General features: G+C 55.0%; 1 protein-coding gene and 1 long non-coding RNA gene across 8 annotated transcripts in view; one reads left to right on the top strand and one right to left on the bottom strand.

The window, feature by feature from the left end:
• The window catches only part of GTF2IRD1 (GTF2I repeat domain containing 1), a 95,657-nt gene that overhangs the window by 62,233 nt on the left and 5,694 nt on the right, over window positions 1-27,730 (top strand). For 6 of the 7 annotated variants that reach the window (XM_032459515.1, XM_032459514.1, XM_032459516.1 and 3 more), the window contains 6 exons: window positions 1,491-1,540; window positions 1,758-1,814; window positions 3,304-3,387; window positions 7,219-7,402; window positions 7,947-7,975; window positions 26,127-26,204. In XM_032459515.1, the coding sequence (XP_032315406.1) occupies window positions 1,491-1,540; window positions 1,758-1,814; window positions 3,304-3,387; window positions 7,219-7,402; window positions 7,947-7,975; window positions 26,127-26,204 (482 nt within the window). The remainder of the gene's footprint in view (window positions 1-1,490; window positions 1,541-1,757; window positions 1,815-3,303; window positions 3,388-7,218; window positions 7,403-7,946; window positions 7,976-26,126; window positions 26,205-27,730) is intronic. The other variant, XM_014556068.2, reaches the window with a different exon arrangement.
• On the bottom strand, window positions 9,248-27,728 carry LOC116657449. The gene is made up of 4 exons (XR_004312520.1): window positions 27,318-27,728; window positions 25,788-25,792; window positions 10,308-10,315; window positions 9,248-9,258 (listed from the first exon to the last, which is right to left on the bottom strand). It is a non-coding gene; the product is annotated as an uncharacterized LOC116657449 (long non-coding RNA).

Genomic DNA, 27,730 nt, shown 5'->3' with positions numbered 1-27,730 from the left:
AGTACTGCAGACTGGGGGCTTGAACAATAGAAATTTATTTCTTGCAGTTCTGGAGGCTGGAAGTTCAAGGTCAAGGTGTTAGCAGGGTTAGTTCCCCCTGAGATCTCATTCCTTGACCTGCAGACAGCGCCTTCGAGCTGAGTCCTCACGTGGTCTCTTCTCTGTGCACACGCATCCCTGGGGGTGCTCTCTGTGTGACCTAATCTCATTTCTATGAGGACACCAGTCAGATGCGATTAGGGCCCACCCTAATGTCCTCATTTTAACTTAATCATCCCTTTAAAGGTCTTATCTTTCAAAATAGTCGTGTTCTGGGGGTTTAGGGCTTCAACATACGAAATTTGGGGAGGCGACAGGTCAGCCCATAAAAACGTATGTGAGAAATCATCACTCGGAGGGGATGTCACCAGTGATTGATGCTCTTTCCACCTAAGCCTGACTTCCACATCCTTCTAGACCACGCTCCGGACAGCCACTGCCAGCTGATTAGAGTTGGCAGAGAATCAAATCATACTTTCTAAACCTTTGATTAAAAAATATTCTTGAACATGTATCCAAATTTTTCATATTCTTTTATGCATTCTTCTGGAGAGATGGTCCCTTGCTGTCATCAAATTTTCCAAAGTTAAAAAACTCTTGGCTATTGCACCAAGTGAAGTAAGTCAGACTGAGACAGACAAATACTACATGGTGTCACTTGTATGTGGAATGTTAAAAAATAGTACAAATGAACTTATTTACAAAACAAAACAGACTCACAGACATAGAAAACAAACTTATGGTTACTGAAGGGAATGGAGGAGGAGGGATAAATTGGGAGTATGGGACGAACAGATGTGCACTACTGTATATAAAATAGATAAGCAACAAGGATTGACTGCATAGCACAGGGTACTGTATTCAGTATCTTGTAATATTACAGCTGTGATGGGAAGGAATCAAAAAAAAGAATATAGATAAATACATATATATGTATAAACGAATCACTTCAGTATACACCTGAAGCTAACACAATGTTGTAAATCAACTACACTTCAATTTAAAAAAAAAAAACCCAAGGCCCCTGACTCCAGCGTGAAATGGTGTCAGCCAGAAGCCTCAGACCTTCCCCACGAGATCTCCCCACATAGTCGGCCCCAACTGCTTCCACGCTTCACACCAGCCTGCTGGGAAGCCCCCCGGACCACGTGGTCTGACCCGGGCTGGTGGCAGTTCCACAGCATCCTGGAACCCAGAGTGAGGTGTTAGCTCCATTGGGCCAGAACCAGGCTGATATCACTCCCGGCTGGATCCTTAGAGCCCAGCACAGCGCTCAGATCTCACACATGGGTCAGCAGGAGAGCTGCTGGGGGACAGGGACCCCAGACCTGGACTGTCTGGAGCCGGGAGTGCCCATTACACAGATGTGCAGACTGAAGCCCAGAGGAGAACTGGGCAGTACTGGGGAGGCCTGGAGAGACCTTGGTGATTAGCCCACTTGTGTTTTGCAGGCCTGAGCTGCTTACCGAAGGAGTCAAAGAGCCCCTCACGGACAGCCAAGGTACCCTGCACAGGGTCATGGGCCAAGGCGCGGGTTGAACATGGGAGGGGTCCCAGGCTTCTGCCATCACCCCTCCTCCTGCTTTTTCCAACCTGGTCCCGTCTCCCTCGGCATTCCCCTCCACCCTCCCTGCCGGGTTTGCCCCCACCAGATACCACCTCTGTCCTGGGTCCCAGGAGCTGCCTGCTCACCCTGGCTTCTCTCCCCCCGCCCCCAGAGAGGGATTCCGGGGACCCTCTTGTGGACGAGAGCCTGAAGAGACAGGGCTTTCAAGGTAAGGTTGCAGCTCAGGATGGAGTCCGCTGTCCCAATGCCATGACCTTGACCTGGCTTGGGTTTGGAGGGCCAGGCTAGGGGTGGGAGGGGCTGGCTGCCAACCTCAGGGCCCCAGGGTCTGAGCAGGGCTGACGGGCAGTCAGGCAGGGCTATAGTTTGCCAGCTCTGAGTGAGGGGTTCCACAGGGTGGCTGGGGGTTCTGGGGCCTGCAGGTACAGGGCATGAGGGCTGGCCCACTGTCCGTCTGGGGAGGCAGCTGACCTGCCCACTTTGTGTTAGGCAGTCAGCTGTGCCCTTAGGGCTTTGAAATTGGAGGAGAGGAGGCCACCGAGGGCATGGAGGGCTCTCCGAGAAAGAAGGGTGTGGCTTCCCACCCAGGAAGGGTGGAAGGATGAGTGTGGTGGGAGAGGCATGGAAGATGATGGGGAAAGCTTGAGTGAAAGAATGAGGGAGCTGTACGAGAGAAACAGAAGCAGGAAGGGGCCAGAGTCCGATGGGGGAGGCTCCATCTCCTGACAGTGGGGGCTGGTATCGCTTCTTGGCCTTTGAGTTAAGATCAAGTGTAGCATCAGTGGGGGCTGCGGTGGCTGAGTACAGCCATCCATGTGCACACTGGGGCACCTCTGGGGTGTGGCTGTGAGTCCCCAAGGGTGGGTGTTCCCCAGGTAGGCCCTGGGTGATCACTGACTCCAAGGAGAAGGTGGGATCAAGAGACCAGTGGCCGGCCCCTGGGGGTGGAGGAGCCCGGGGAGCTAGAACCCAAATCCGGAGGGGCACCTGCTCACTGCCTAGCCTCTCACTCCTTCCTGAGCAGCTGGAACTTTATGTGATGGGGGAGTTCACATTTCCCCACTCACCCTGTAGCTCTCATACCCAGTCCTCTTAGCAGACTGGGGTCCAGCCGCCCAGAGTCCCATCCCCTCCCTTCCCCCCTCCTCCTCACCTCTGTCTTCCCAAAAGGCGGTGCCAGGCTCTAATCTCCCAAAGGTCAGGGGCCTTGTGGCAGGTGCTGACACCTGGGCTCCTTAACAAATACCTTCTGGTGAGTCAGTGACCATTGGGAGCTACTCGGCTGGTTCCTTGCCTCCATGGGGGCCGCCTGGTCGGCTTAGCTCTCATGCCTCCTTGGCCTCCCACCTCCCCACTGACCCTGACGGAGGCCCCTTCCACCTGCCGTGGTGCAGGCGGTGCAGGAAGCCAGTCCCCCTTCATGGTTTCTGCTCTCCAGGGCTTGCTTATTGGTGTGGTTTTCAAATGTCAACAATTAACTTAATCTCCGACTCAATCACTGTTGTCGCAACAGTGAGTCCTTCTGGGAAAAACACATCTCCATCAAGATGTTAGTGCTGGAGGACTCTGAGGGGTCTGCTCCAAGGATCGGATAATTGCCCGAGAAAGAGTTCCCCCTAATTAGAAAATCATATTCTTTAAAAGTCGCCAAGTGTCTTCATTTAACAGCCCAAATCCGTAATTGTTTTTCACTGCAGAAAATTACGACGCCAGACTCTCGCGGATCGACATCGCCAACACGCTGAGGGAACAAGTCCAGGATCTGTTCAATAAGAAATACGGTGAGCCCCGGGGCGCCTGGGTGGGAGGGAAGCCTAGCTGGGGCGGGAAGAGAGGCAGGAGCGTCCCAGTTCAGGCTGTGACTATCTCTCACCCGCCTACAAATATTTCTTGAGCACTGACTATGTTCTCAAGGCCTTGAGGATACAGCAGTGAGAAATACACACAGTCCCTGCCCTCGTGAGCCCTGTAGACCAGTGATGTGAGACTGACATTGAACAACTATACCTAGAATCCAGTAACATGGAGGCACTGTTCCACTGATTATGCAGGAAAAGAGCAGGCTGCTCAAGAAAAAATAGTGTATCTTAGATTGGGGGCCAGGGAAGGGCTCTCTGAAGAAAGAACTGAACAATGGGTAAGAAGTTACTCAAGCAGAGTGTGAAGGAAGGGCATTCTGGCTGCTGTCATTGCATGTGCAAAGGCCCTGAGGCTTGTCCTAAGAGGAAGCTAAAAGCTGAAGCATGAGGGCAGACACTGGGGGAGAGGAGGACCCTGAGGAGCTGGCCAGGAGACAGACCCAGTTGTCCAGGGCCTTGGAGGGAGCCATGGTGTTGGGTTTGTATTTGGCGGGAGGATTGAAGGAAATGGAGTAGCTTTGCACTTTTAAAGTGTCTTTCTGGCTGCTGTGAGGAAAGTGAGTGGCTGTGGGAGGGTGGGAGTGGATGCGGGAGGGTGGGAGTGGATGCTGGGAGACCAGCTCAGAGGCAGGAGCAGCAGTTTAGATGATGGATGGCTTGGGCAGGCCCTGGCTGGGATGCTGGAGGAAACTGGATGGAGTCAGGATGCACTTCAGGGGAGAATGGCTGGTGCTGAACTGACAGGGGCAGCAGAAGGAAGGGAGGTGTCCAGTTTCGTCCTGGCTTACAGAAAACAAGCTGTATTAGTTAAGATGCGTTTTTGGTCTCAAGTAACAAAAACAATCTCAAACTGGCTTCAACAATTAAGGGGGTTAATTGCCTCATAGTTCAGTTACTGTGACTGCAGAACAGATCACTTCAAAATGTGGTTATCTAAAGTAACCATGACCATTCATTATCTCTGATGGTGTCAGTGAGTCAGGAATTTGGGAGCAAGCTCATCTGGGCAGCTCTCACTCAGGGTCAGTCCCAGGGTTGCAGAAGGTGGCTGAGGTGGGGGTCATCTGGACGGCATCCTCATTTACATGTCTGACACCTGGGCTGGGGAAACAGCTGGTGCTGGAGCATCTGGGCCCCTCAGGCATCTTGCTCAGTTTCTATGTGACCCCTCCACGTGGGCTTTCCAACACCCCACAGAAGCTGGATTTCCTGCTTGTTGGTCAGGGCCCCTGAGTGTCCTGGGAGAGAAAGCCAAGGTGACGCTGTGTTGCCTTTCATGACCCAGCCTCAGAGGTCTGCAGTGTTCCCTCTGCTGTACTCTACTGGTCGAGGCAGTTACAGAGTCCCATCCAAGTGCTAGAGGAGGGAATAGACCCCATTCTCTTTAGGGGATATTGATACTACTCTGTAAGAGGAAGACGTAGGGTGGGACAGAGATTCATGCAGCTTTCTTTGGACAGTACAATTAGCCATTGCTCATAGCACAGGAAATCCAGCAGTAGGGTGGCCTTCAGGCTCAGCTGGATCCAGCAGCTCAGGGATGTCCTTGAAGTCTTTCCACAGTGTCCGCATCATCTCAGCATCATCCTGCTTGCTAGCAGAATGGCCACAGCAGGTCCAGACACCCCATCCACACTTCCCAGAAGAAAAGGAGAAAGCTGGCTTTCCCCCCAGGCTTTCTCAAAAGAGCCAGACAGCTTATTTCCCAGAATTCTCTGAGCCTTCCCCTTGTTTCCCCTTGTTTCTCACCAGTGAGTCACATGTTCATTCTTTACCCAGTCCCAAGGCATAAAAATTCCACGGGCTCATTGGCTTAGGTCTGGATTACCTGGACCTGTCACCGTGACCAGGGCAAGGAGTTGGAAGCATAGGACTTGCCAGGGACAGGTGGACACTCTGACTGCCAGCCAGAGAGAAGGGGCAGTGCCCTCACCAAGGCGGGAAATTTGAAGGGAAGAGATGACGGGTTCCCTTTGGATGTGTTGAGTTTGAGGAGTGAGCAAAGATGCAAGCCTGCTGTTCAGGAGAGGAGTCTGGATTGGACACAAAAACTAGACCATGGGGGTAGAGGAGACACCCCTGGGAATATGAAGGGGGCAGAAAGAGGACCTGTGCAGAAGTCCAAGGAGCTCCATGTTTAGAGGCCAAGTCCAGGAAGGGGAGGAGTGGCCAAGGGCCAGAAAGGGGAAAACAGGAAAGTGAGGCATCACGGACACAGAAGAGAGGGTTTTAAGGAGCGGAGAGTGATCATTTGTGTTGGATTTTGCCAAAAGAGGGCAAATATCTACTGAGTTTGGCAACCTGGAGACCATCAATCATTGTAGCAAGAGCCATTTTGGAGGTGAGAATTAAAGAACTTAAGACAGCAGTCTTCCCATTCGTGGATTATGGATATGTTTTCATTTCTGCCTAATGTTTTTCATTTCAAAAAGGACTTCTTTGCAATAGAATATAGTCAGCAGGAACGTCAGGATAAAGAATTTAAAACAGACTGGAAATCCATAGAAACAGAAGGTAGATTAGTGTGGACACAGGGGAGGAGTGAGGTGTGACTGCTAGTGGGTATGGGGTTTCTTTTTAGAGTGATGAAAATGTTCTAGAGTTAGATGGTGGTGATGATTTCACAACCTGGTGAGTATACTAAAAACCACTGGATTATATACTTTAAGACAGTAAATTTTATGGTATGTGAATTATATCTCAATTAAATAAAACCAAACAAACAAGCTGAAGCAATGGCACAAAACCAAGGATAACATGAAGACTCAGAAATTCTGTACTTGCTAGATGCAGGGCATGCATCAGACTCTTGAGTTTCCTAGGAGCCAGAGCAAAAAGGGAAATTAGGCCAGTTATGCCATTCCCAGTGTCCATGAGCTAAAAATTAGTTCATTGCCCAGAAAAAGTTCGGCTGTTTCTCTTAGTGCAAGATGTGCAGGCCTTCCTGCAGCACGTCTTCATCAAGGGGCACCCTGCGACACTGAGGCTGATGCTTTCAACATGCCCCTTGGGAGTGTCCAGCCCTCTGTCCAGGAGGGGGCACCTGTAGTGGACCCCACCTAAGACAGAGCCACAGAGGTTCACATCAGTCAGACAGTAGACAGCAGGCCTCGGCCCAGGGTGGATCAGCAGTGGACTCAGGACTGCCCCCAGGCTGTAAGACGAAGTCCAGTCCCTGGAGTAGACATGCCACAGAGCTCTGCAGAGGTTTGGTGACAGGAACGAGGCTGAGCTCCAGACATGGAAAAAGGACCCTGAGGTCTAAGCTGCACCCTGGCTGGCCCCAGCCTGGCTTCCTTGCTCTTAAATGCAGTCTGCCCTCTCCAGCCAGGACAGTCCTGAGCCAGGGTGAGACAGAGCCCCTGACGGGGCTGATGGAGGGTCAGGTGTTGTGGGGAAGGGCCAGCTGGGCCCGTGAGGTATCATCCTCGAGATGGCTTTCAGAAACTCAAGCTGTGAGGCTGAGAAACATTAGTCGCTGCCCTGTCCCCAGCAGCCAGAGCCACCTGTTCCCTGCCCCTCCTCAGTCCTGCCCGGGCACAGAACCACACCCCCCTAGGCCCCCTGCACAACACACCGCCTGCCTCCCAGTCTCCCACGAATTGTGCTTTCTGCAGCACCACACAACAGCCCTCCTGTACCCCCGTGTGCACTGCATATCACACCCGTGCACGTAGCACCCCCGGCTTCAGAGCACACACCAGCACAGCCTCTGGCTCCTGACGACACTTCCTCTGTCCCTGTCGTCCACAGGGGAAGCCTTGGGCATCAAGTACCCAGTCCAGGTTCCCTACAAGCGGATCAAGAGTAACCCCGGCTCGGTTATCATCGAGGGCCTGCCCCCCGGAATCCCGTTCCGAAAGCCATGCACCTTTGGCTCTCAGAACCTGGAGAGGATCCTTGCGGTGGCTGACAAGATCAAGTTCACCGTCACCAGGTACCCAGGGGAAGGAGAGGAGAGAGGAGTCAGACTAGCATGGGGGGGACCATTGTCCTTTCCTTCGGGCAGTCCTGCCCTCTCGGCTGTACAAGGCTGCTCTCCCAGCATCATCCTGGGTCCTGGGGGTTGGAGCAGGGGCTGCAGGCCCCCTGGGGTGCAGGGAGCTCATCGGGGTGAGATTGGCTGCCCCCCAACCATCATAGTGGGGGCAGCCTTCACAGGCTCCCGTCTGCCTGCCGCAGCCCTGCTCACTGCACTCCCAGCCCCCGGGGAGAGGTGTGTGGCCCACATGAGAGGAGAGCAAATTGAGACAAGTGATGTGCCCCAGGTCACAGAGCCAGCAGGGCAGAGCCAGTGAGAGACCACGCTCACCCTCGTGCACAATGGCCCTGCCGCATCGTCCCAGTGTCCTGTGCACACAAGTCACCAGGCATCTTGTTAAAACGCAGATTCTGATGCAGTGGGTCTAGGGTGGGCCCCACACATTCCTAACAAGCTTCCAGGCCTTCTCCCGACATTCCCATCTCTGTTTCTCTTCCAGGCCTTTTCAAGGACTCATCCCAAAGCCTGGTAAGAGGCGCTGGCTATGGGGGAGAGGGCGGAGATTGGCAATGGGGGGAGACAGACGGCCATGGTGCTGGGGGCCAGAGGCCGGAGCTGAGCTTGCTTTGGGACACAGGTTCCTGGGACCTGGAGTGGAACCAGGCCCCTGCCCATCTGTTCTCCCACCTCACCTGGGCCCTGACCCAGGGGACCCATGAAGGGAGAAGGAAGGCCAGGCTGGAACCTGGCCCCAAATTCTGGAAGGGAGAAAAAGGGTCAGTGGGGTGGCACTGGCGACTTTTTAGCTACACCCACCCGAGGTTCAGGAGGGAGGGGCCTGGCTTGGTCAGTGCCCCCCACTTTTCCTGATGAAGGGGCCTCAGTGAGTGGATAAGGTTGGTGGCCGATGGGTTCCTAACGTCAGAGGGTGGGTGTCTGCGTGGGATCCTGCGAGCTTGGTGGTCAAATGTGGGTAACAGCTTACGCACTTGGGAAAATGCCTCTCCTGGCCCCTTTCAAGGCATCCCGCCCCATCCTCCCCCTGGGCTACATCTTGGCCCTCCCAGACCCTGAATGAGCAGAGGCTGTCCCTGCGGGGGCGACATGATCACCTGGTCAGCTGTCAGGGTTGGCCAGGGCCTCCAAGGAGGCAGCTGTATACATTGACCCCTCACCTGCTGCCTTCCCCCTCCCCCGACTTGGAGCTGCTGCCCTCCTGGTGCCCTCGGGGAGGCTGTGCTGGGAACAGAGAAAGCCTGCAGTTCTGGAATCTGATTTCACTCCGAGCACGCTGACCCTGCTGTTCATCCCTGTGCCCAGGCCCGGCTGATGGGCTTCTGGGGAAGGGGTGAACTGGAGAGGGGCTGTGGTGATGTGGCAGCCGCAGGGACCCCAGGGAGGAGGAGCAGGAGGAGGGGTGCTTGGGGAGGGCTTCCCGCTGAGGACGGCTCTGATCGGGCCTCAGGGGAGAGCCAACGTGGAGAGCAGGGAGAAGAGGCAGGGGGTCAGCTGGGTAAGCAGCAGGGTCCAAGCCTACACCAGAGGTGTTTTTCCAGAACTCTCAGAGGTGCGAAAGCAACCAGATGACGTTAGTAAGGTAGAGACGGTGAAGGTAACAGCAGCAAAATGCAGAGGTGGCCCCGGAAGAAATCTTGCCGAGAGATTACGGGTGTCCGACCCTGTGCTGACTGCTTCACATGGATTCGTCTTACACATATTTCTGGAGGTCTGCCTAGGGCCAGGCAGTGTTCTAGGTACTCCGGTCACAGTGACGAACAGAGGAGGCATCTCGTTTACGCCTCAGACCTGTGCTAGGCACGGGAGCCCGACTTACAAGGGGAAACTGAGGCTCGCGTTTCAGTGATGTGCCCACGTCACACGGCTAGCAGGTGGCCTGTCCAGCCTCAAGACCCATGATCTGGAGTAGCTGCGGCCCCGGGATCCGCATTGCACACCTTGGAGAGGTGGGTCTGGGGCTGCCGGGCTCGGACGACCGCAGCGGGAGTGAGTGCCTCCCCGGGAAGCAAGCTGGGACTGCAGGACAGGACAGGGAGACAAGGCTCAGATGCTCATGAGAACATCACAGGCCTGTGGACTCCCTTCTCATCGGCCATGGGAGCCAGGACACACCTTCCCTGGTGCCACCTGGGGCTCCGGGCCCATCCCAGCTCTGTGACAGGCTGCTCAGCCCTCTGTGGACCTGCCTTGCTCCAGGACGTGGTGGGCGCCCTGTGGCCCACGGCCTGCCCTGCCTGCATCACGGGCCCCGTCACCCCGTCAGCACTGTGACCGCTGAGTCAGCTTCAAGCCACTGCCTGCCCCAACTTCGGTGTCCACCCAAGTGGGTGCTGGTGCGGGCAGCGGGAAGAGTGGCCAGGCCTCCCTCTGCCGATGGAGAGTGGAAACACGGAGAGGCAGTCTGTCAGCCTCCTCCTGCCCCCACTGTGCTCCCCGGCCACTCCTCACAGCAAAGGGCCTCATGGAGGCCTGAAAATACAGGTCTGCCAGGGGCGTCCCCATTTTTTAATGAGTTTGAAAAGCAAGAAAGAAAAAGTCACGTATGACACCTCATGTGTGCTGGGCTGTGAGTTCAGCTCTTTGCACGGTTGGTCACCTTTTTCCAGACAAACAGGCCTGAGAGAACTTCAGTAACCTGCCTGGGACGCCCAGACTGTAATGAAGGAGCCGTTCGCTCCAGGCCTGACTCCCTGTTTCCCATGGGAGACAGGGAGGCCCACTGATTACAGGCGGGCTGCTAGTAATTCAGAGCAGCCACCGAATAGGGGGATGTCAGGCTTTGGGGAGAAACGCTGAGGGGGCGGAGAGGCAGCCAGCAGCCTTCACCCCTTCCTGGGGTGACCTCTTCCACTGACCACGATTTGCCTTCCAGCTTGGGGGTCGGCAGCTCAGCTTCCTGTCTGAGCAGCTTTTGAAATCTCAGCATCACTGCCATGGTGGCCGCCTGCCCCCATTTCTCTGTGGCAGGCTGCCTGGAAGAGATGGGAAAGTGCTTTTGGCCCCAGCCCTCAGGGATGGAACTGCCAGCACCTTTCCAGGCATTGGCATCTCAGACAGTGTCAGCCTGGAGGGGCCGGGGCAGACGGGCTGGCAGGCCAGCACTGTGCTGACTCATGCCACTTGTTGCTCTGGGCTGGGAAGGTGTCCAGACTCACAGGAGCCTCTGAGGGTTCACCAGAGGTCACTGGATGCTGTTCTGCCCCAGAAAGGGCTGTTCCCAAACCGTCCAAGAGACAGTCGCCAAAGCCTGCTGCAGGCGAGCTCTTGGGGTTCTGAGGTGAACTGGAGCAGGAGGTCAGGTCAGTGGGGAAGGTGTGTCCTGGCTCCCATGGCCGATGAATGCTGTACCGGAGGCAGGTGCTCTGCGTGTGTAGCGTGTTGGTAGATTATCTGCTTTGGGACTGTCAGCTGAGGTGGTGTGTGGGCCATGGGAAAGCACAGGTTGGTGCTCAGAGCCATGTTCAAGTCCCTGACCCCTCTTACTGACCATGTGACTCTGGGCTCATGATTTCACACCCTGAGCCTCCACTTACTTATCAGTAAGATGGGATGGCATATCTGCCTCCCAAGGTGATCTGAACTAGATGAATGGTGGGCACTGGAGGATGGTTTTCTCCCTGCTGATACTTGAGAGACGTCTGTAAAGCCCTCGGCCCTGGACCAGCTGCAATAGGAAAGGCTCAGCCAGTTGGGGGGGGGTTACTGTTATTCCTGAGCTTCAGGAAGGCTTCCTGGAAGAGGTGACATTAAGCTGGGCCTTGGAGGTGTGGTGTGGTGCTGACACAAGGTACAGCCTAAGTGAGGGCATTGTCCGGGGGACATGGCTGGGGCACCTGTGGGGGATGGAGCCGGTGTGGCATGCAATGGCAAAGAGGCAGGCCTTATCCTGGGCACAGTGAGAGCATGGAGACTTTCTCCTTTTTCTTTCATCTTCTAAAAATATGGGATGGATTTTAGTCTACAAATTCAGAAGTGCAAGACATGTAAACTTTTTTTTTTTAATTCTTCCAAAATTGAATTAGATTTCTACCCAAAGCCCCCATTACATAATGGCAGAAAGTTAATCTGAGTCCATTTAGGATGTACCTTTTCCCCAGACTTGTCTCCAAGTTCCAGAAGGATTCCAGGATTAGGGGGAGGGAGCCCACCAAGTCTTGAATGTCACCTGTCCAGTTGGTACCCATAAGACATCCAGCTGTCCACTCCGGTGGTTGGAGAAATGCCCCTTGTTCCTCTCTGTTGAGGCTCCTCTGGGGCCTTGAACCTCTAGGAAGCCCATCCCTGCAACCCACTGTGGAGGGTTTACACGTATGCAGACCATCGCTTGGAAAGCTGGGTCAATGGGAGGGGAGAAAGAGGTGGTGGAGAGGCGAAGGCAGCATGGGGGAGGAGGGTGCTGCAGAGGGAGGGTCGTGAAGAATGGGGACTTCCCTGGGGAGGGCAAGGGAGGGACCCTGTTAACTAAGGATGGCTGAGATTTTCTAGGTCATTTGTAGAAGGCTCCCATAGAAGTCTTTCTTAACAGAGCCATCTCAAGAAGGTGAATTCTAAAGAAGGAATTATGCTTCGAAGGTGAATTGGTCATTAAATCTGGTGCTTTCACAGTTCGGCCTGGAAACAGTGGGCCGGCCAAAAATGAGGCAAGGATAGAGCTGTTCCTGGGCCAGTTTTGTGTGGGTCACAAGATGACCCCACAAGGCCTTTGGTGTTGCCCCAACTGGGTACATCACATCTGCTCTCGGGGCCTCAGTTTCCCCACTGGTGTCTAGTAGTAGCAGTCCCTTCCTGCTCATGCTGAGTGGTGGGTGGGCGCCTGGCTGGGGATGAAGACGGACTTGGACCGAGCCTTGGAGGATGGTGGGTAGGATTCCAAGCTCCAGGTTAGAGCAGCTGTGGGCCCGGGCCTTCATGGGATCCCTGGGGATTGGGCGCACTGGCTAGAGGGAGCCTGCTGAGGGCCTGGGGCTGCAGAGGGATGGTGGGGCCAGGCCCCTGACTTGTACTAGAGTGAGCTCAGGCCTGGCTTCAAGGAGCCAAGTAAACCAGGCTCAACCCTGGAGGCCTGAGTGAGTGAGGCCTGGGAGAGGTGCACACCATAGGTACTGCCTTGCCACCTGGCCAGGCTGCTCCCCCCTCACCCACCTGCCTGCAGCAGCTCTGAGATAATTAGGGAAACTGGGCCAGGGGCCAGAGAGGCAGGTGGCTGGGACCAGTCTCTGTCCTCAAAGCCCTGGGGAACTGGCAGGCAAGCGGAAGGGGCTCCGGGTGAGTCTGACACCTCTCTTTGTGCCCTCAGCAGCACCAAGTCGAGGTGAATCTCTCCCCAAACCCAGAGGGGCCCGAGGCCATGCAAACCCAGGACAGCAAAGGGGGCCATTCAGGAAGTGCTGAGAAGAATCAGTGGTGACTAAGGAAGGAGAGGCCCTCTGCCCAGGTAGCTGGTGTAGCAACAGCTGCAGAACATCCTAGTAGGTTGGGAAAGGCAAATACATGCCCATGGTGGAAATTTGGAAAATACAGAAATTTACCCAGATGACTGTTCATCTTTATGATGATACATTTCTTCCAGATTTTTCCCCAAGCTTATTAATTTTGTGTCTTGTTCTTTCCGTAAACTTACATACACATACACTTAAAGCATAAGCATTTTCCCATGTCTTTAAAGCACTTTATAATGCTCCCTCATCAGGGTGCATCATAGTTATGTAAGGGCCCTGTCCCCAACAGTGGACACTGGGGCAACCAGCTCTTCACACCGTGGACACCTAACATCCACCTTATGCTTATGATTTGCCAATTACCAAGTCTTCCCATACCAGCACACTTGATCTCCTCTAATAACCAGTCTTACAGGAGGAAACTGGTTCAGAGAGGTTAAGGAATTCAATGGAGGTCACACAGTATGTGCTCAGGTTCTCCTGGCCCCACGCCTTTCATCCACACTGGGTGGCTCTTTGCTGCCCTCTTCTGGCTGTCAGTATCTATAACATCGGTCTTGTTTGTCTAGCCCTTGAGGCTCACAATCCTTTGAGTTCATTCATTTATACACCAAAAAATTATTGAATGCCTACTCTGCCACCCAAGATCTGGGAATATGGAGTAAAAAAAATCTATACCATGTGGTGTTTATATTCTACTAAGGGAGACCGATAAATAAGAACAAATAGTATCATACTCAATAGTGACAATTGCTGTGGAGACAAATACAACAGAGATAGGACCATCTGTCAAGAGGACAGTTTTAGATAGGCCACGAGGAGTTAAGCCTGAATGAAGAGAGGGTATGAGCTGTGTAGAAATCCAGGTTGAGACATCTAGGGAGAAGAGTCAGTCAGTGCAAAGGCCCTGGGGCCCTGGACCTATTTTGAAAGTAGGGCCAACAGGATTGCTGATAGTGAATGTGGGTTATGGAAAAGAGGGATAAAGGATGACATCAAGATTTTGTCCCAAGCAGCTAGAGGGGGAAAGGGAGGGAGGATCTGAGTGGTGGGCAAATTTGACACCCAAGCGGACAGATTGGGTAGGCAGTTAGATCTACAAATCAGAGAGAGTCCCACTGGAGACGTGCAATCGGGAGCCATTCTGTAATTTATGTATTTGAGTCATGAAACTGGATCACAGTGGGGTTGAGGATGGACAGTCACAAGGAGTCCAGGGATGAGCCCTGGGGCCCTCCAGAAGTTAGAGATGAGGAGGGAGAAGTGGCACACCCAGTGGGTGTCATGTCCCAGAAGCCAAGTGAGAAACCGCTGAAGGAGAGCAATCACCTGTGTGCCCCGTGCTGCTGCGAGGTCAGGTGCAGTCCTGAGACGGGACCGTGATGGGAGTCGGGGGTGGAGAGCAACCCAGAGGTCCAGGGGCAGCATGGTCAAGAGCAGTTTCAGGGAGAGGAGGGGACCTAAGTAGAATCGTGGGCTCAGGAGAGAATGAGAGAAGAGAAACGGAACCCACCAGGGACAGATGATGGCCCTTTAGTGGCAGTGGGGAGATGGGGCCGGAGCTGCAGGGTGAAAAGGGATCAGGAGAGGGTTTTAGAGGTGTCAGTAGTGACAGTGCAGCCACCACTCTGACAAGTGTGGAGCCAGCAGAGAGGGCCCATGGCGGAGCCCTGGAGCACACCGACCTCCAAGGGACCTTGAGGAAGACGAGCCCGTGAAGGAACAGAAGAGGCAGAGCCCAGGGAAAGGAGGTGGAGGGATTTGCGGGTAAGAAGAGCTGAGTCAGGCAGCTGTTTGCAAATCAGAGAGAGCAGAGTCCTAGGCAACACTAGAGGGATCAAGGAAATGAACATTCTAGAACTATTCTCGAATAGTGGTGGTTTAAAAAAAAAAAAAAAAAAGCCTTGTTAGGTAGTGAATCCCCTGTCACTGGCGACATCTGAGCAGCCACCCACCAGACAGGGCAGGAAGGGCTCTGCCAGCTGGCGCTGCCTCTGTCTTGTGCGTCTCTGTGCGTCTCTGTGCCGTCTGCCTGGAAGCCCAGCCCCTTAGTATCCAGGTGGGGGAGGGTATAGCTCACTGGTAGAGCACGTGCTAAGTATGCACTAGGTCCTGGGTTCAGTCCCCAGTACCTCTATTAAAAATAAGCAAATAAATAAACCCCGTTACCTCCCCTTCCAAAAAAAAATAGAATCCAGAAGTGTGCAGAGGGGCCTCCCCACCCAGCGACTCCCTTCCGTCTGCTGCCCAGCTCTGAGCCTCCCACAGCCGCTCGCTGATAACCCCGAGTTACAGGCCCAGCTGCCCTGCCCCAGCTCCCTTCTGGGCGAACCTGGGGTTCCCCCAGGACCCAGGCCAGCTTCCTCTCCTTTTGGTTCTCTCTGGACCCAGCAGTGCAGCCCTCCCTGCCAGCTTGAGGGAGCTCTTGGGTGAGCAGCCAGGCCCCCTCCCACCCCACTCCCCAGCCCAGACTAGGGGTTCCAGGCCCCAGAGACAGAGCAGAGCTGCCGACTTCCTGTGCAACTCCAGCAAGTCCGGTTTGCCTGCCTGGGCCTCGCTTTCCCTACTTGGAAAGTGGGCAAAATCCTGCACCAGGGCTGTACTGGGTGCGCCACCAAGGCAAGGAAAAGAGGGCTAAATGTCGTGTGCAGGAGGGGCGAGCCGGAGAGGCCGGCCAGGCCGGAGCGTGGAGGGCCTGGAAGGCCTGGCTTTGCAGCGTGGACTGGACCCTGCAGGCCCGGCCTTGGCAAGCTCTTCCGCTGACGTCCCCGTGGCCGGAGCCCGAGCACCCCCGAGGGCCAGGACCCAAGCCTTATCTAGGAAGGCCCCGCTCCATAAACTTTAGTTTTAACTTAAGGAACTGTGTTAAATTACATCCTGCTGATGAAATAGGTGATGCCACTTGACCTACTTCCCACCCTGGCCTTGTCTGAGGCCCAGTTTGAGAAGCTCAGCTGTGGGTGAAGGGTCTCCCAAGTGGAGGGCTGTGAGCCCATCTGCGGGGAGGACACGAGGAGGGAATGACCCCAGCCCCAAACGGGATGGTACCTCTTGTCATTGTCCCCGCTGGGGCCTCTGCTAGGTCTCCTGTCACTCACTGGGTGCTGTGTGACGAGGGCTTCCTGGAGAGGGGGCCCTGAGCTGGGCCTGGGGTTGACCTCAGCAGAGGGTATTGTGGGGTCAGGGAGGGACTGAGCAGGAGCAGGGACAAGTCCCCAGCTGCCCTCTAGGAGATGTGTGACCTTGGATAAGTGAACTTACTGTCTTTGGTCTTGGATAAGTTACCTTGCTATTTCTGGGCCTCCGGATCACATGGAGCAGGGACACTCTCCATGGTCTCCCCACCCTCAGTCACACATTCACTTCTCAGGCCCCTGCCTCCCTCGCCTCCCTTCCCCACCCCCTCTCCACCCTTCCAGCTCTGTCACACTCTTGAGAGCTCAGAAAAAAACCGCCCTTTCTCAAGTTTCTAAAGATACCACAATTCCAGTGCCAGCCACATGTTTCTCCACTTAATTATCTCTGCTTTTCTTTGTTAATTAGGCTCCGGTAATGATCTCTCTTCTGCCTTCCCGGGAAGAGCTGGCATCTGCTGGGCGGGGCTTGGAGGCCTCTGTGGGCAGACACCCGGCTGCCAGGCCCAGAATTGGCTGGCTGCCTCCTTTCTTCCAGGCGAGGTGGCCCAGTGGGCGATGAAACAGTGTGATGTCAGGGAGGCTCCGCCCTTTCCTGGCCCACTGGGACTCAGCTGGGGCTCAGCTGGGTCGTGGCCACCCCATCCTGCCCCTGGGTTGGTCAGTGGTCCCAGCCCTGCCAGGTAGGGAGGGGTACCTCAAGGTTCCTGGCTGTTGTTAGCCAGCGGGCTCCTCAGGCCCCAGAAGGGAGCAGTGGGGGGCTTCAAACTCTTCTGCAACATTCCAGAAAACCTCACCACAGAAACCAGTTCCCCAGCTGGGACCACCCAAGCTGATGGGAACAACCAACGCCTTTATTTGGCACTGGAGTGAGATCAGTTCTCAGGGTCACTAGGCACCACGTGCTGAACAGAAGCTCTAGCAGCTGATAAATGCGTCTTTGAGCTACAAAAGGGGAGGCCTGGGGGTGGGGCACTAAGTATGGCCCAGCACTTGCAGTTTACTGGGTGGACTGGATCTTTCCAACCTCCTGGGGAGGGGTCTGATGGCAAAAGAGACCTCGTGGGGGTGGGGGTGGGGCACGCAGCCCGAGCCCTCTGGAGCCCCAGACTGAGTACAGGGCAGCACTGCCTGCAGAGGACCCTTCAGGTTTGAGAGCTCAGGGGCAGTTAACTTAGTACGTGAACAGTTCCAGGGTGTCTCCTGGGCTGGGTGCTGGGCTTTTGAACAACCCCAATGAAAGAAAGCCCCCCTCTTGGAACTGCTGTTCTGGTGTGGACGCAGAGAACAATGAGCAAGGGATAAAGTGTACCAGATGTAAGTGCTGAGCAGCAGGGACGCAGATGGGAGAGGTGGTGTCTATTTTTAGGGAGTTAACAGCAAGAGATGTGGGATGGCCAGAGGGATCGGGAGGAGCGTTGCTGGCAGAGCACAGCGAGTGCAAAGGCCCTGTGGTCCCCTACCAGGGTGGGAGGTCAGGCAGAGGATGTGGTAGGAGACAGAAGTGGGAGAGAAAGCCGATGGTGGGGGGATTGGATCAGAATGCTGATCCTTGTTCTGAGCGAGCTGGGAGGCAGTGCAGGCTTCTGAGCAGAGGAGGAACAGAATCCAATTTAGGATCTAACAGGATCCTTCTGGCTGCTGGGTGGGCACACACTGGGTGGCAGCAGGGGAGGGTGTAAGGAGGTGTTAGTAGTGATGCATGCGAGGCCCGGTGACGGCAGCAGCGATGGTGAGTCCTGGACTCTGGGCAGTTTGTAGCTGGAGCCGACCGAATTGGCTGATGTGGGCTGTGAGGGGGAGAGGAGTTGAGTTTGACCTCGAGGATTTGGGCTGAGTTTCTGGAAGCATGGAGGTAGGTAGCTGAAGGTGCAGGAGGAGCTGGTGGGGTGGGGGGAGGATCAGGCATGTTTGTGGCATGTTAGGTCTGGGATGTCATCCAGGGGCAGTTCCGGGGCTCAGGGGAGTGGTCCAGGCTTGGGGTATAACAGGGAATCCCAGGCTTACTGCTGGTATTGAAAGCCCCAACAGCGCGTGAGATCACCTGGGAGTAAGTGGAGTCAGAGGGCCAGGGCCCTGGTGCCGTCAGCCTTTGTGGGTCAGAAAAAAACAAGGAGGAGCTGGTAGGGGTCGGGGGATCAGGAGGGGCTGTGTCCTGGTGCTCAGTGGGAGAACCCCATTCTCCCTGGGGGAGGCCCTTCTCTTGTGCCCATGGCCCGGAGACATGGCTAAGCGTCTTGTTAGGGACATTGGGAGTCCAGCTGTGAGCACTCATGGCCCCAGGCCCCACTGTGCAGGATTACAGACGCCACACAAGGCGCGTTAGGAAGAGATTTCCCCTCCACTCTATGAAGTAGGAAAGCCCAGCGCTCAGAGGAAGAATCTGTTTTCTTGTCTTTTCCATCTTCCAGAGGCCGCCTGCGTTCCTTGGCTGGTGGCCCCGCCTCCGTCTTCAAAAGTGCATCCGTCCAACCTCTGCCTCTGCTGTCCCATCTCCTGCTTTTGACCTTGCCTCCTTCTTACAAGGACCCTTGTGGTTACTTTTAGGGCCCACTTGAATAATCCAGGATAATCTCCCATCTCAAGATCCGTAATTTAATCACACCAGTATAGTCCCTTCTGCCATATAGAGAAACTTGCCACAGGGCCCGGGCATTAGGGAACAAACAGCTTTGGGGGCCACCTACTCATCCCAGCACAGAGTTGGAGGCAGACGAGGAGGTTTCTCTCCTGAGCAACCATGCGGGAGGGTGGGGCCGGAGACCCACAAGAAGGGAGGAGGACCAGGTTTGCGGGAGACTTGGAGTGTCCGTTCAGAGATGTGCAGAATCAAAGGTGCTCGAGGAGGCAGGTGGAAACGAGGGCTTGGGGGTTGCGGGTGCAGAGAGAGCACGAAGAATCTGCAGCGTGGATGGGGTGGGAGCAAGAGCTACTCTCCCCTCCCCTCATGCAGGAACCCAGTCCCGGTGGGCAGTCAGTAGGCTGTCAGGTACCCCTGCCCTGGCCTCGTGGCCAAGAAGGACAGGGAGAGGCTGTGCGGCCAGGCGGTTCGTGGTCTGGGGTCAGCCCCGGCTCTTCCACCGACTCACGGAGTAACCTGGGGCAGGTGGCTTCCTTTGTGTGCCTCAGTTTCCGTGTCTGTAGGATGGAGATACCCCTAGGACCAACTTTATAGGGTTGTTAGAAGGACTGAGTGAATGAATCCATGCAAAGATCTAAGAAGAAGGCCTGGCACGTAGGAGCGTAATTTCTCGGACAGCACTCTTCCGAGCGCCTCTGACGTGTGTCAGGCGTTGCCATGGGCGCTGAGGCTGTAACCGTGAACACGTGAAGACAGACAGCAGGCTCAGCCCACGGGGAGCGCCTTGCCCGTGTTGTTGGCAGCAGAGCTCGCTGCTGCTGCTGTTGTATATCAGATCGTGGCCTCAAAATCGCCCCCCTCCCCAAGTGAGCCAGCAGAGCCCCGGCCTGTGTGGTCAGCTGCCTCCCTCTGCCCACTTGCCCCAGCCAGGCTCTGATGCCCTGCTCATTGTGCTGAGTGCACAGCATCCCCTACCCGGCCAGTTGTGGCCGCAGTTTGGCCTAGGCCTCGGTGGCCATGGGTCAGCACTTGTCCCTGGCCCCATCAGCTGTGTAGCTGGGACCACGGAGGAAGGGGAGTGGAGAGGGAAGGAGGTGATCTCCCTTGGGAAGGGCCATGGGTGTGTCTGGTCCCAGGATGGTCTGTCCAGGACAGACCTGGCACTTGCTCTGCCCAGCCTGGCTGGCGGGTTCGAGCCGCAGAGCTGCAGGAGCATTTGGCAGAATGCCCTCGGGGAGGTGCTGGGCTGTTCCCAGATAGGAAGGCAGCACCCAGCGGTCAGAAGGCTTGGGTGTGAGTCTTAGCACCACCCATTGCAAACCGTGTGGCCTTGGTGGCTTTGAACAGGCACCTGGTCTCCTCTGAGCCTGTTTCCTTATCTGTAAAATGGGGATCGTAACACGTAGAGGTCAGGCTTGCCATGAGGAATAAAGCATCACTATGTAAGTTGCAGGCCCAGTCTCCAGCGGGCATGTGCAATCAGCAGACGGAGGATTTGCGTCCCCATGTCTGGAAGCCGGGGTCGGGGGGCGCAGTGAAAGGGCCAAGTAGCCCCAACAGGGGAGGCCTCACCCAGACAGCCCTCTGTTCCAGGCTCTTGTGTGCAGTGGGTCAGCTGGAGGTCAGACAGCTGGGCCCCGGGGAGGAATATGGATCACCTGCCCAGGCAGGTTGTGGTCCACCCATCACCGGCCTCGCACCCCAGGGAAAGGGCGTGGATTGATGGAGGCACAGAGCCCATCCTGAGGGAGCCCTGAGGGAGGAGGCTTGCTTTCTTCCCTCCCCCTCCCCAGAGGACCCCATACACGATCAGATCCATCATGATCCCTGGCTCATGACCTACTCTGCCATCAATCCTGCATGTAATGATCCATCCATCAGTTGATTGATGGCCGTAACTTTTTATTTTGAAGCAATTTTTAATTTACAAAGAGTTGCAAAGACAGTAGAGAGTTCCCAAATACCATCTGACCCATGGAGGGTGTTAACTTCTTACATAACCGTGGCACATTTGTCAAAGCTAAGAAATTAACGTGGGTGCCATGTGGTTAGCTAAACTACAGGCTTTATTTAGATTTCTTCAGTTTTTCCCGTGATGTCCTTTTTGTGTTCCAGAATCCAGTCCAGGATGCCACATTGCGTTTAGTATTCATTTATTTTTGTTCTTTTATTTGTGTTCCCTATTTGTTTGCTCGCTTGTTAATAAATACTGCAGTGACCGCCCATGAACCCACCACCCATCTAAGAATCAGGAACTAATGCTGTACACCCGCCCCTCTGCTCCCCCTCATCTTGTCTGCCTCTCTCCCCAGAACAAATATTCTGAATTTTATGTGTGTCATTCCCTTGGTTTTTTTCCCTGCAAAACTGCAAGGAAAAAAAAAGAAGAAAGAAAGAATAGTATAAAGACTGCTTGTATATCCTTTCTCTGGATTCATTAATTCTTAACATTGTTCCAGGTTCCCTCCCTCCCTTTGTGTCTCTCCCACACACACAGACCCCACCCCATTTATTTCTGTCTCTCTCTTGTCTCTTTCTCTGTTTGAAGTCAGTTGCCAACATCCTGACTTTTCATGCCTAAATATTTCAACACACATCTCCCACGTCTCCCCAGAACAATGCTGTTCTTTTACATTATCCACAATACCATTGTAACACTCAACGGAACTCACTGACTCCCTATCATCTCATAGACAGTCTGCATTCAGATTCCCAGAACTGTTTCTGATGGCTGTTGTCCCTCGTGATTTAATCCCTTCCCACAGGTTGACTTCTTTTAATATGTCTTTTGCATGTAATACTCGCCTAAACCAAAATTGTTTCATTTTGCTTTTTTTGTTTGTTTGTTTAAAACTGAGATACCCTATTGTAGCTAGACCTGGACTTGCTTCTGTCCCTTAACAATCATTTTCAGGGCCCTGTAATATTCCGTTGAGTTTACTAGACCACTGACTGGTCTGTCCATCTCCTGTCCTAGGCCTTTTGGGTTCCCTCCAGCATCTTGCTATTTATTACTAAGCATGCTGTTAGCATGCTTGAGCATGTTTTCTTGGGCACATGTACCAAAGTTTCTCTTGGGTACATGAGATCACGGGCTCAGGCAAGGGTTTCCTCACCCCACTGCAGCACAGCAATCCCCTTCTCTCTGAGCCTCGGTTTCACCATCTGTAAAACAGAGATGACGGAATTCCTGCTTCCCCTATGTGCAGGCCCTGGAAGGGGTTAAGAGGTGAACTGAGGGCACCCTTTTATCCTGGTGAAGCTCTGGTGCCAGGAAAGGGAGCTATTGTGCAAATCACAGGGCCCCAGGGAGGGCTGAGCAGCCCCTGCTCCCTGTACAAGGCAGCTACCCCGCCAAGGCGGGGCACCTGTGGACATCCACCCTCTGTTCTCTGTAGAGCCAGACCCACCCGGGTCTTCTCTAGGCCTGGATCGCCCAGCCCAAGCCTGGTAGAGAGGGGAGGGGAGGAATCTTTCCCTCACCCTCCCAGGAGATCTGGTCTCTCCCGGCTGAGCAGCCCTTCCTCACTGCTGGCTGCCTCTGGGCCGTTTTTTATCATGATTATCAGCAGACAGTCACCCACCTGGGCTGGGGACCTCCAGCTAAGCGGGCTGTTCAGGGCTCTTGTACTTTGCCCCAGGACAAGGCTGTGGGGCCACCCCAGGCATCACCCCAAGATGATTGGCTTAAAATTGTGTACATAGCATGGCTGTGATTTAATAAGCTTGGTTGCTTTCTTTCCCCAGGCAAAATTCAGTTAATCCCCAGGCTAACAGACAGTAGATTAGAAATGACAAGATGAGAGCTTCTAGGGCAGACAACAGTGAGACAGGAGGCCAGAGAACTGGAAAAACAGGAAGAGGGGGGAGAAATGCTGGCCCTGGGTGGTGCAGGACAGGTCACTGCTGCTGGGGCAAGTTCAACAGCACTTTCTGGATGGCCCTGGGGGACAGGTCATGAGGGTGACCCCCTGCCCCCAACTGTGTCCTTAATAAGAACTGCGTACTTGATGCATTTTAAAAAATGTTCTCCCCAGAAGTAGGAAAGCAAACCCAGGGACTTAAGAGAACAAAATTCCATTACCTGGATACATCTCATAGGTAAAATTTCATTTCCTGAGACTACACACAATACGGAGGCATCGATCTAATAATAGCATCGGTGATAACTTGACTTTGAGACCGTAAACTTTTTTTATATGTGATGTCATTGGATCCATCACAACAAACCAGAATTCCCATTTGAGGGATGTGGCAACTGAGGCCCAGAGAGGCTGAGTGATTTCTCAAGCACCACATAGCATTAGGGTTACAATGAGATTGCCTTGCAATCTGCTGGGCCAGGGATGTTCCCTGTCACTGGCCCTGGGGACCCCCTTTCTGCCCACTGTATAGAGGCATTCAAGTAGATACATTGAGGGTACCCACACTCCACACTGAACCCTTGACATTTCCAAATGGAGAACCTGAAATGTTTGCAGCCATTGGTGTCCTGACAGCCAGCCTGGGTTCAGAGAAGCTCAGGCAGGTCCCCCAGAAAAGAACAGTAATAACTAACTGGCCTTAGGCCATGCCAGGCACAGGCACAGCGTCCTCACCTCGTCCTCACGGCAGCTCCCTGTGGTCGTCCTCACTACTTTCCAAACGAGGAGATTCGGTGGTTGCCCGAGGTCACAAGCTAATGCCAGAGCCAAGATGAGAAACCAGACAGGCTTCAGAGCGGGTGGTCTTAACTCCCAGCAACAGGGCTGAGCTCTGGAGTCTGGGAAAGACCACTGGGTTTAAGGCCAAGGCCCCACAGGCCTGAATAATTGTCCCCCAACCACTACCACGTTCTCATGTTTTCTGAGGTGGTTTCCTGAGCCTTGTTTTGCCCACGAGCAGACCAGACTCAGAGGTGGTGGATGCCTGGGCTGCCCTGCCCCATCCTAGACTGGGACAGCCACCTCCCACAGCCGTCCTCGGGGAGCTCCCTAGTGACCACAGGCCTGGCCACCCCCTCTCCAGACAGTGGGTGTGTGACAGTGGTGGCAGGAGCCTGGCTCTGTCTGGAAGGAGTCTCATGACCCAGCCACCGCCTGCCAAGAGGCCCCCTTGACTAGGCCGCCAGGCTAGCAGAGGGCATGTCTTCCCTCCCCAACATCGAGGCCAACCGGGACGCGGGGGCCAGCTGTAGACAGTGGCTTCCATTCATGTTAGGGGAGGCTGGCTCCGTCCTGGGCACCTCCGAGCCCTGACTCGCCTGTGTTCAGATGGACACGTTGCCTTCTCCCCACGTGGAGCCAGAGGGCTGGGGACAGAGCTAGGGGGGTGCCAGGGGGCTCCACCTGGGGTTCAGGTTCACCTCCTGGAAAGTGGGTCACTCCTTTGCCCTCACGGCCTGAAGAGCAGCCTTCAGTTTCCACTGAGAACACCAGAGGCTAACCTGGCCTACTTCATTCAAAAACTAGCACTTTAAGAAAAGTGGAACTCCCTTCCTCCAAATTAAATAAAAACAAAAAGGCGGGGGAGAAGCCAGGAGCTGCTAGGGAAAAACAGCATCCTCTCAAAGGCCCAACGCAGAGCCCGGAGGACCAGGAGGACGCGTGTCCCGGGCCTGGCAGCCTGCACGTGGGGTGTGCTGGGTGCGCAGCCCCCCATCACATTCAGGACACTTCCCACGGGTGCCCCCAGCATCCCTCAGGCAGCCCCGGTCCCACTTTCCTGACATTTAATTGCTGCCACAGTTTGCTAGCTAGGGCCCACCCATGTGCTCTTCCTGTTGGCTGCCCCATGCTGCCACCTCTCCCTGTCAGCTGCAGCTTGGTTTGGGGGCGCTTCCCCCACCCCGCAGATCAAGCAGGATGTAGGAGAGGGGAAATTTTCCACGTCCACTAACATGTTGAGCTCCCACAGGATGCCTGGAGCCCCAGCATGCAGATGAGGCTTCGTCCCATGGGGCATTTGGGGGCGGCCTGGCTGTCGCCTCCTCTGGGAAGCCCTCCCTGATCCCCGGCTGGGTTGGGGTCCCTCCCATGTGCTTTCATGGGCTGTGCACTGACATTTAGCAGTGCCCAAGGTGGGGACACAGGAGGAGGACATTATCTGGGATGCCTGACCTGGGCAGTGTCTCATGAAGCACCCAGGTGGCTGGTTGGCCGTGGTTGAAGGGAGAGATTCAGAAACCCCACGATATGGCAGATCTAGATTTCAGAGGCAGGAGTGCGGGCACGAAGGGGACCAGACAAGGGACCATGGGGAAGTGGGTGAAAGAGGAGGGGCGGCAGGCAGTGCGGGGAGCTCTCTGGCTGCGGGGTGACCCCCAGACTGGGAACGGAGGCTCCTCCCAGTGGTGGGGCCTGGGGAGGGCTGGGCCTCCTGGCCTGGGTGTGATGTGCCAGTGGAGACAGCAGACAGTGGACTTAGAAGTGGCTCAGAGCCCCCGCCTGGGAGACACAGTTGGCCTCCTAAATGGAACCAAGTTCTGTGAGATTTTCCAGATTAAAACAGGAGGGTTTGTTTTTCTCCACAAACCCATTCTGTCTGTTCTGCCCTCATCGCCCAGGCCCTGGCTCCCTGCCTGCCTCCAGCTCCACTCCCCACCCCCGCCCCAGAGGCCCAGCCAGTGTGGTTACTGTGCGAGGGTGCCCTGGCCCTTCCTGGAACTCCAGATCCCTCCCCACCCAGGCCACAAGCCCACAGGCTGCCCTGCCCCACCCACCCCTTATCCATCCCATCCACTCCTGGGCCTCCCACTTCCCGCCTCTCCCCTCTCCCCGGCCCAGCCCAGGCCATGAACCTGGGGCTCCACTGACCCCAGCTGTTCTCCCAAGGAGATGGGTGAGGGGAGCTCACGGTCCAAGCAGGAGGTGCCCACGAAGGGCTGCCCTGGACACTGGGCAGGAAGCAGCCCCCGCATTCCCAAAACTTGCCTGTCTCCCTGGTCACAGGCCTGGGTGCTCTTGGTCCGCAAGGCAGCCAGATCTGACAGCCGCGTCCAGCATACCATGACCTTTCACCCTTCAGTGCCCACATACAGGCCAGTGCTGCATCTGGTGCCTTTTCCCTCCCCAACCCCATCTGTCACAAACCCCTTCCTGCCTTCCAAGAGACTGCAGTTGCATCCTGCTCTCCCAGAGGGTCTCCTCAGACTCGCACAGACGGGGTAGGCACCCCTGTTCATGCTCCACATCTCCTCGGAGGTGTCCCCTGTGGAACTTCTGGCTGGGCACTGTGACTGGGTGCCACCCCCACCCTGGTAGGCTGTGAGTTCCTGGGAGGAGGCTCTTCACCTCCCTCTCCTCGGGTGCTCCATGCCTGACATGGAGTCCTGTGCTGGGGAAGCTGTTCAGAGAATGTGGGATAGATGGATGGATGTACAGGTAGAGCTGAAGCCAGAAGTGGAGTGGGCTGGCTCTGGAGAGACTGTGCCAGCAGGAGAGGGTCTGGGACACTACGTGGGAGACAGAGCAGGTACAGTGGCCCAGCTGTGCTGACCCTCACACCCCCACCCCGTCTTCTTCTCGTAGATGAAGATGATGCCAACAGACTAGGGGAGAAAGTGATCCTCCGGGAGCAGGTGAAGGAGCTCTTCAACGAGAAATACGGTCAGTGCCCGGTGGGGGAGGGCAGGGTCTGGGGGGCAGCCTTCCTTGGGGCCCCCCCTTGCAGCTAGCCTGGCCGCCACTTGCCCCCAGCAGGCCTGCCCGCTCCCTGGGGACATAGTTGCCCTACCCGTGACTGATGAGAGCTGATCCCTCATTCTCCCCGTCCAAGAAAGGGGAAAAAAACCCTCTCTGTGGTGCACACAGCAGAGACGGTGGTCAGCATTTCTGCTCTTCTAGGGCTGGGCTGTGTGGCAGAGGCCATGGCCCACGGCCAAGTGCTTGTTCATGCAGACACTTGTCTGTCCAACATGCACTCAGCCCTGAGGATTCTGGAGGCTGGAGTCTGATCCCACCATCGGGGGCTCAGTCTGCAGAGGGAGGTGGACATGGAATGGGTGAGTGGTGCCAGGCCGTGCTGAAGGCGTCCAGGTGCCAGGGCGGAACCCAGGATGGCACGGTGGATGATAGGTTACTGCTGATGGAGCGCTTTCTAGATGACTGCATGCCCGGCTGTGCTAGGTGCTCTACATACATTCATTTGTGATGAATTTAGTGGTATTATCTCCACTTTGTATTGTAGTAGAAGACAGTAAAAAAAAAAAAAAAAAGAATTTCAGAGAGTGACAGAGGAAAATGGAGAAGTGTGGTGAGGAGTGGTGGGGGTGAGAGGGGGTAGCCATGCCTGTCTGGATCAGTGAACAAGAAAGCGCCTTGGAAGAAGGGACATTGAATGTCAGGAGGGGACAAGCATGAGAGGGAAGCTTGCCAGGCGGAGGGAACAGCTCAGTGTCTGGGGACTGGGGAGGGAGAAGGCTGCAGGGCCGGGAGCGGGAGCCAGCAGGCCAGGCGGAGGAGGCTCCCCAAGAGCTGGGAGAGGCAGGCCAGCCAGGACTTGGGCCCCAGGAGTTGGGGTTTCATTTTTGAGAGTAACGGGAGGTGACTCTGCTTGTGGTTTGCGGTGTCTTTTTCACTTTTTATTTTGGAGTCAGTTTTCAAACATACACAAAAGCAGAGAGAATGACACAGTGACCCACCATGTAACCCAAACCCAGCTTCTGTGCTTCTGTGCTTCCCTGCATTTGCCAGTCTTGTTTCATCCATTTCTGCGGGCACACTGTGAGCACTGTAGCACTTTAAAACAAATCTAAGACATCCTGTCATGTCCTCCATCAATACCTAAGTAAAGACTTTTTATTTTTTCTAACACAATAGGAGTAGATTTTAAGCAGACGTCAGGTCCTCATTTGTCAGGTCCAGGCGTGCACACTTAAATCGTTCCACCAGGTGTGTGTGAAAATACCTGTTCCATTATCAGCGTTAAATACTGGTTTTATGGGGGGGTTTTTTAGGTATTGGATTTTTAGTTTTACTAATTGGATTTTAAAAACAAAGTGGTGTGTGTGTGTTGACTTGTAAACTCTCTGTGGTCTGGTGGCTACTAAGCAGGGCTGTGCTGGGTCCCAGCCCTTCCCCAGAGAGCTTGGCTTTGACATGGGACATCTTCCCTCGCCCTGACCCCCTGTTCC

Source organism: Camelus ferus, chromosome 18 (genome assembly GCF_009834535.1).
Source record: "Camelus ferus isolate YT-003-E chromosome 18, BCGSAC_Cfer_1.0, whole genome shotgun sequence".
NCBI lineage: Eukaryota > Metazoa > Chordata > Mammalia > Artiodactyla > Camelidae > Camelus > Camelus ferus.
The sequence above is the reverse complement of the archived record's forward strand: the minus strand, read 5'-3'. Positions and strand labels throughout refer to the sequence as shown.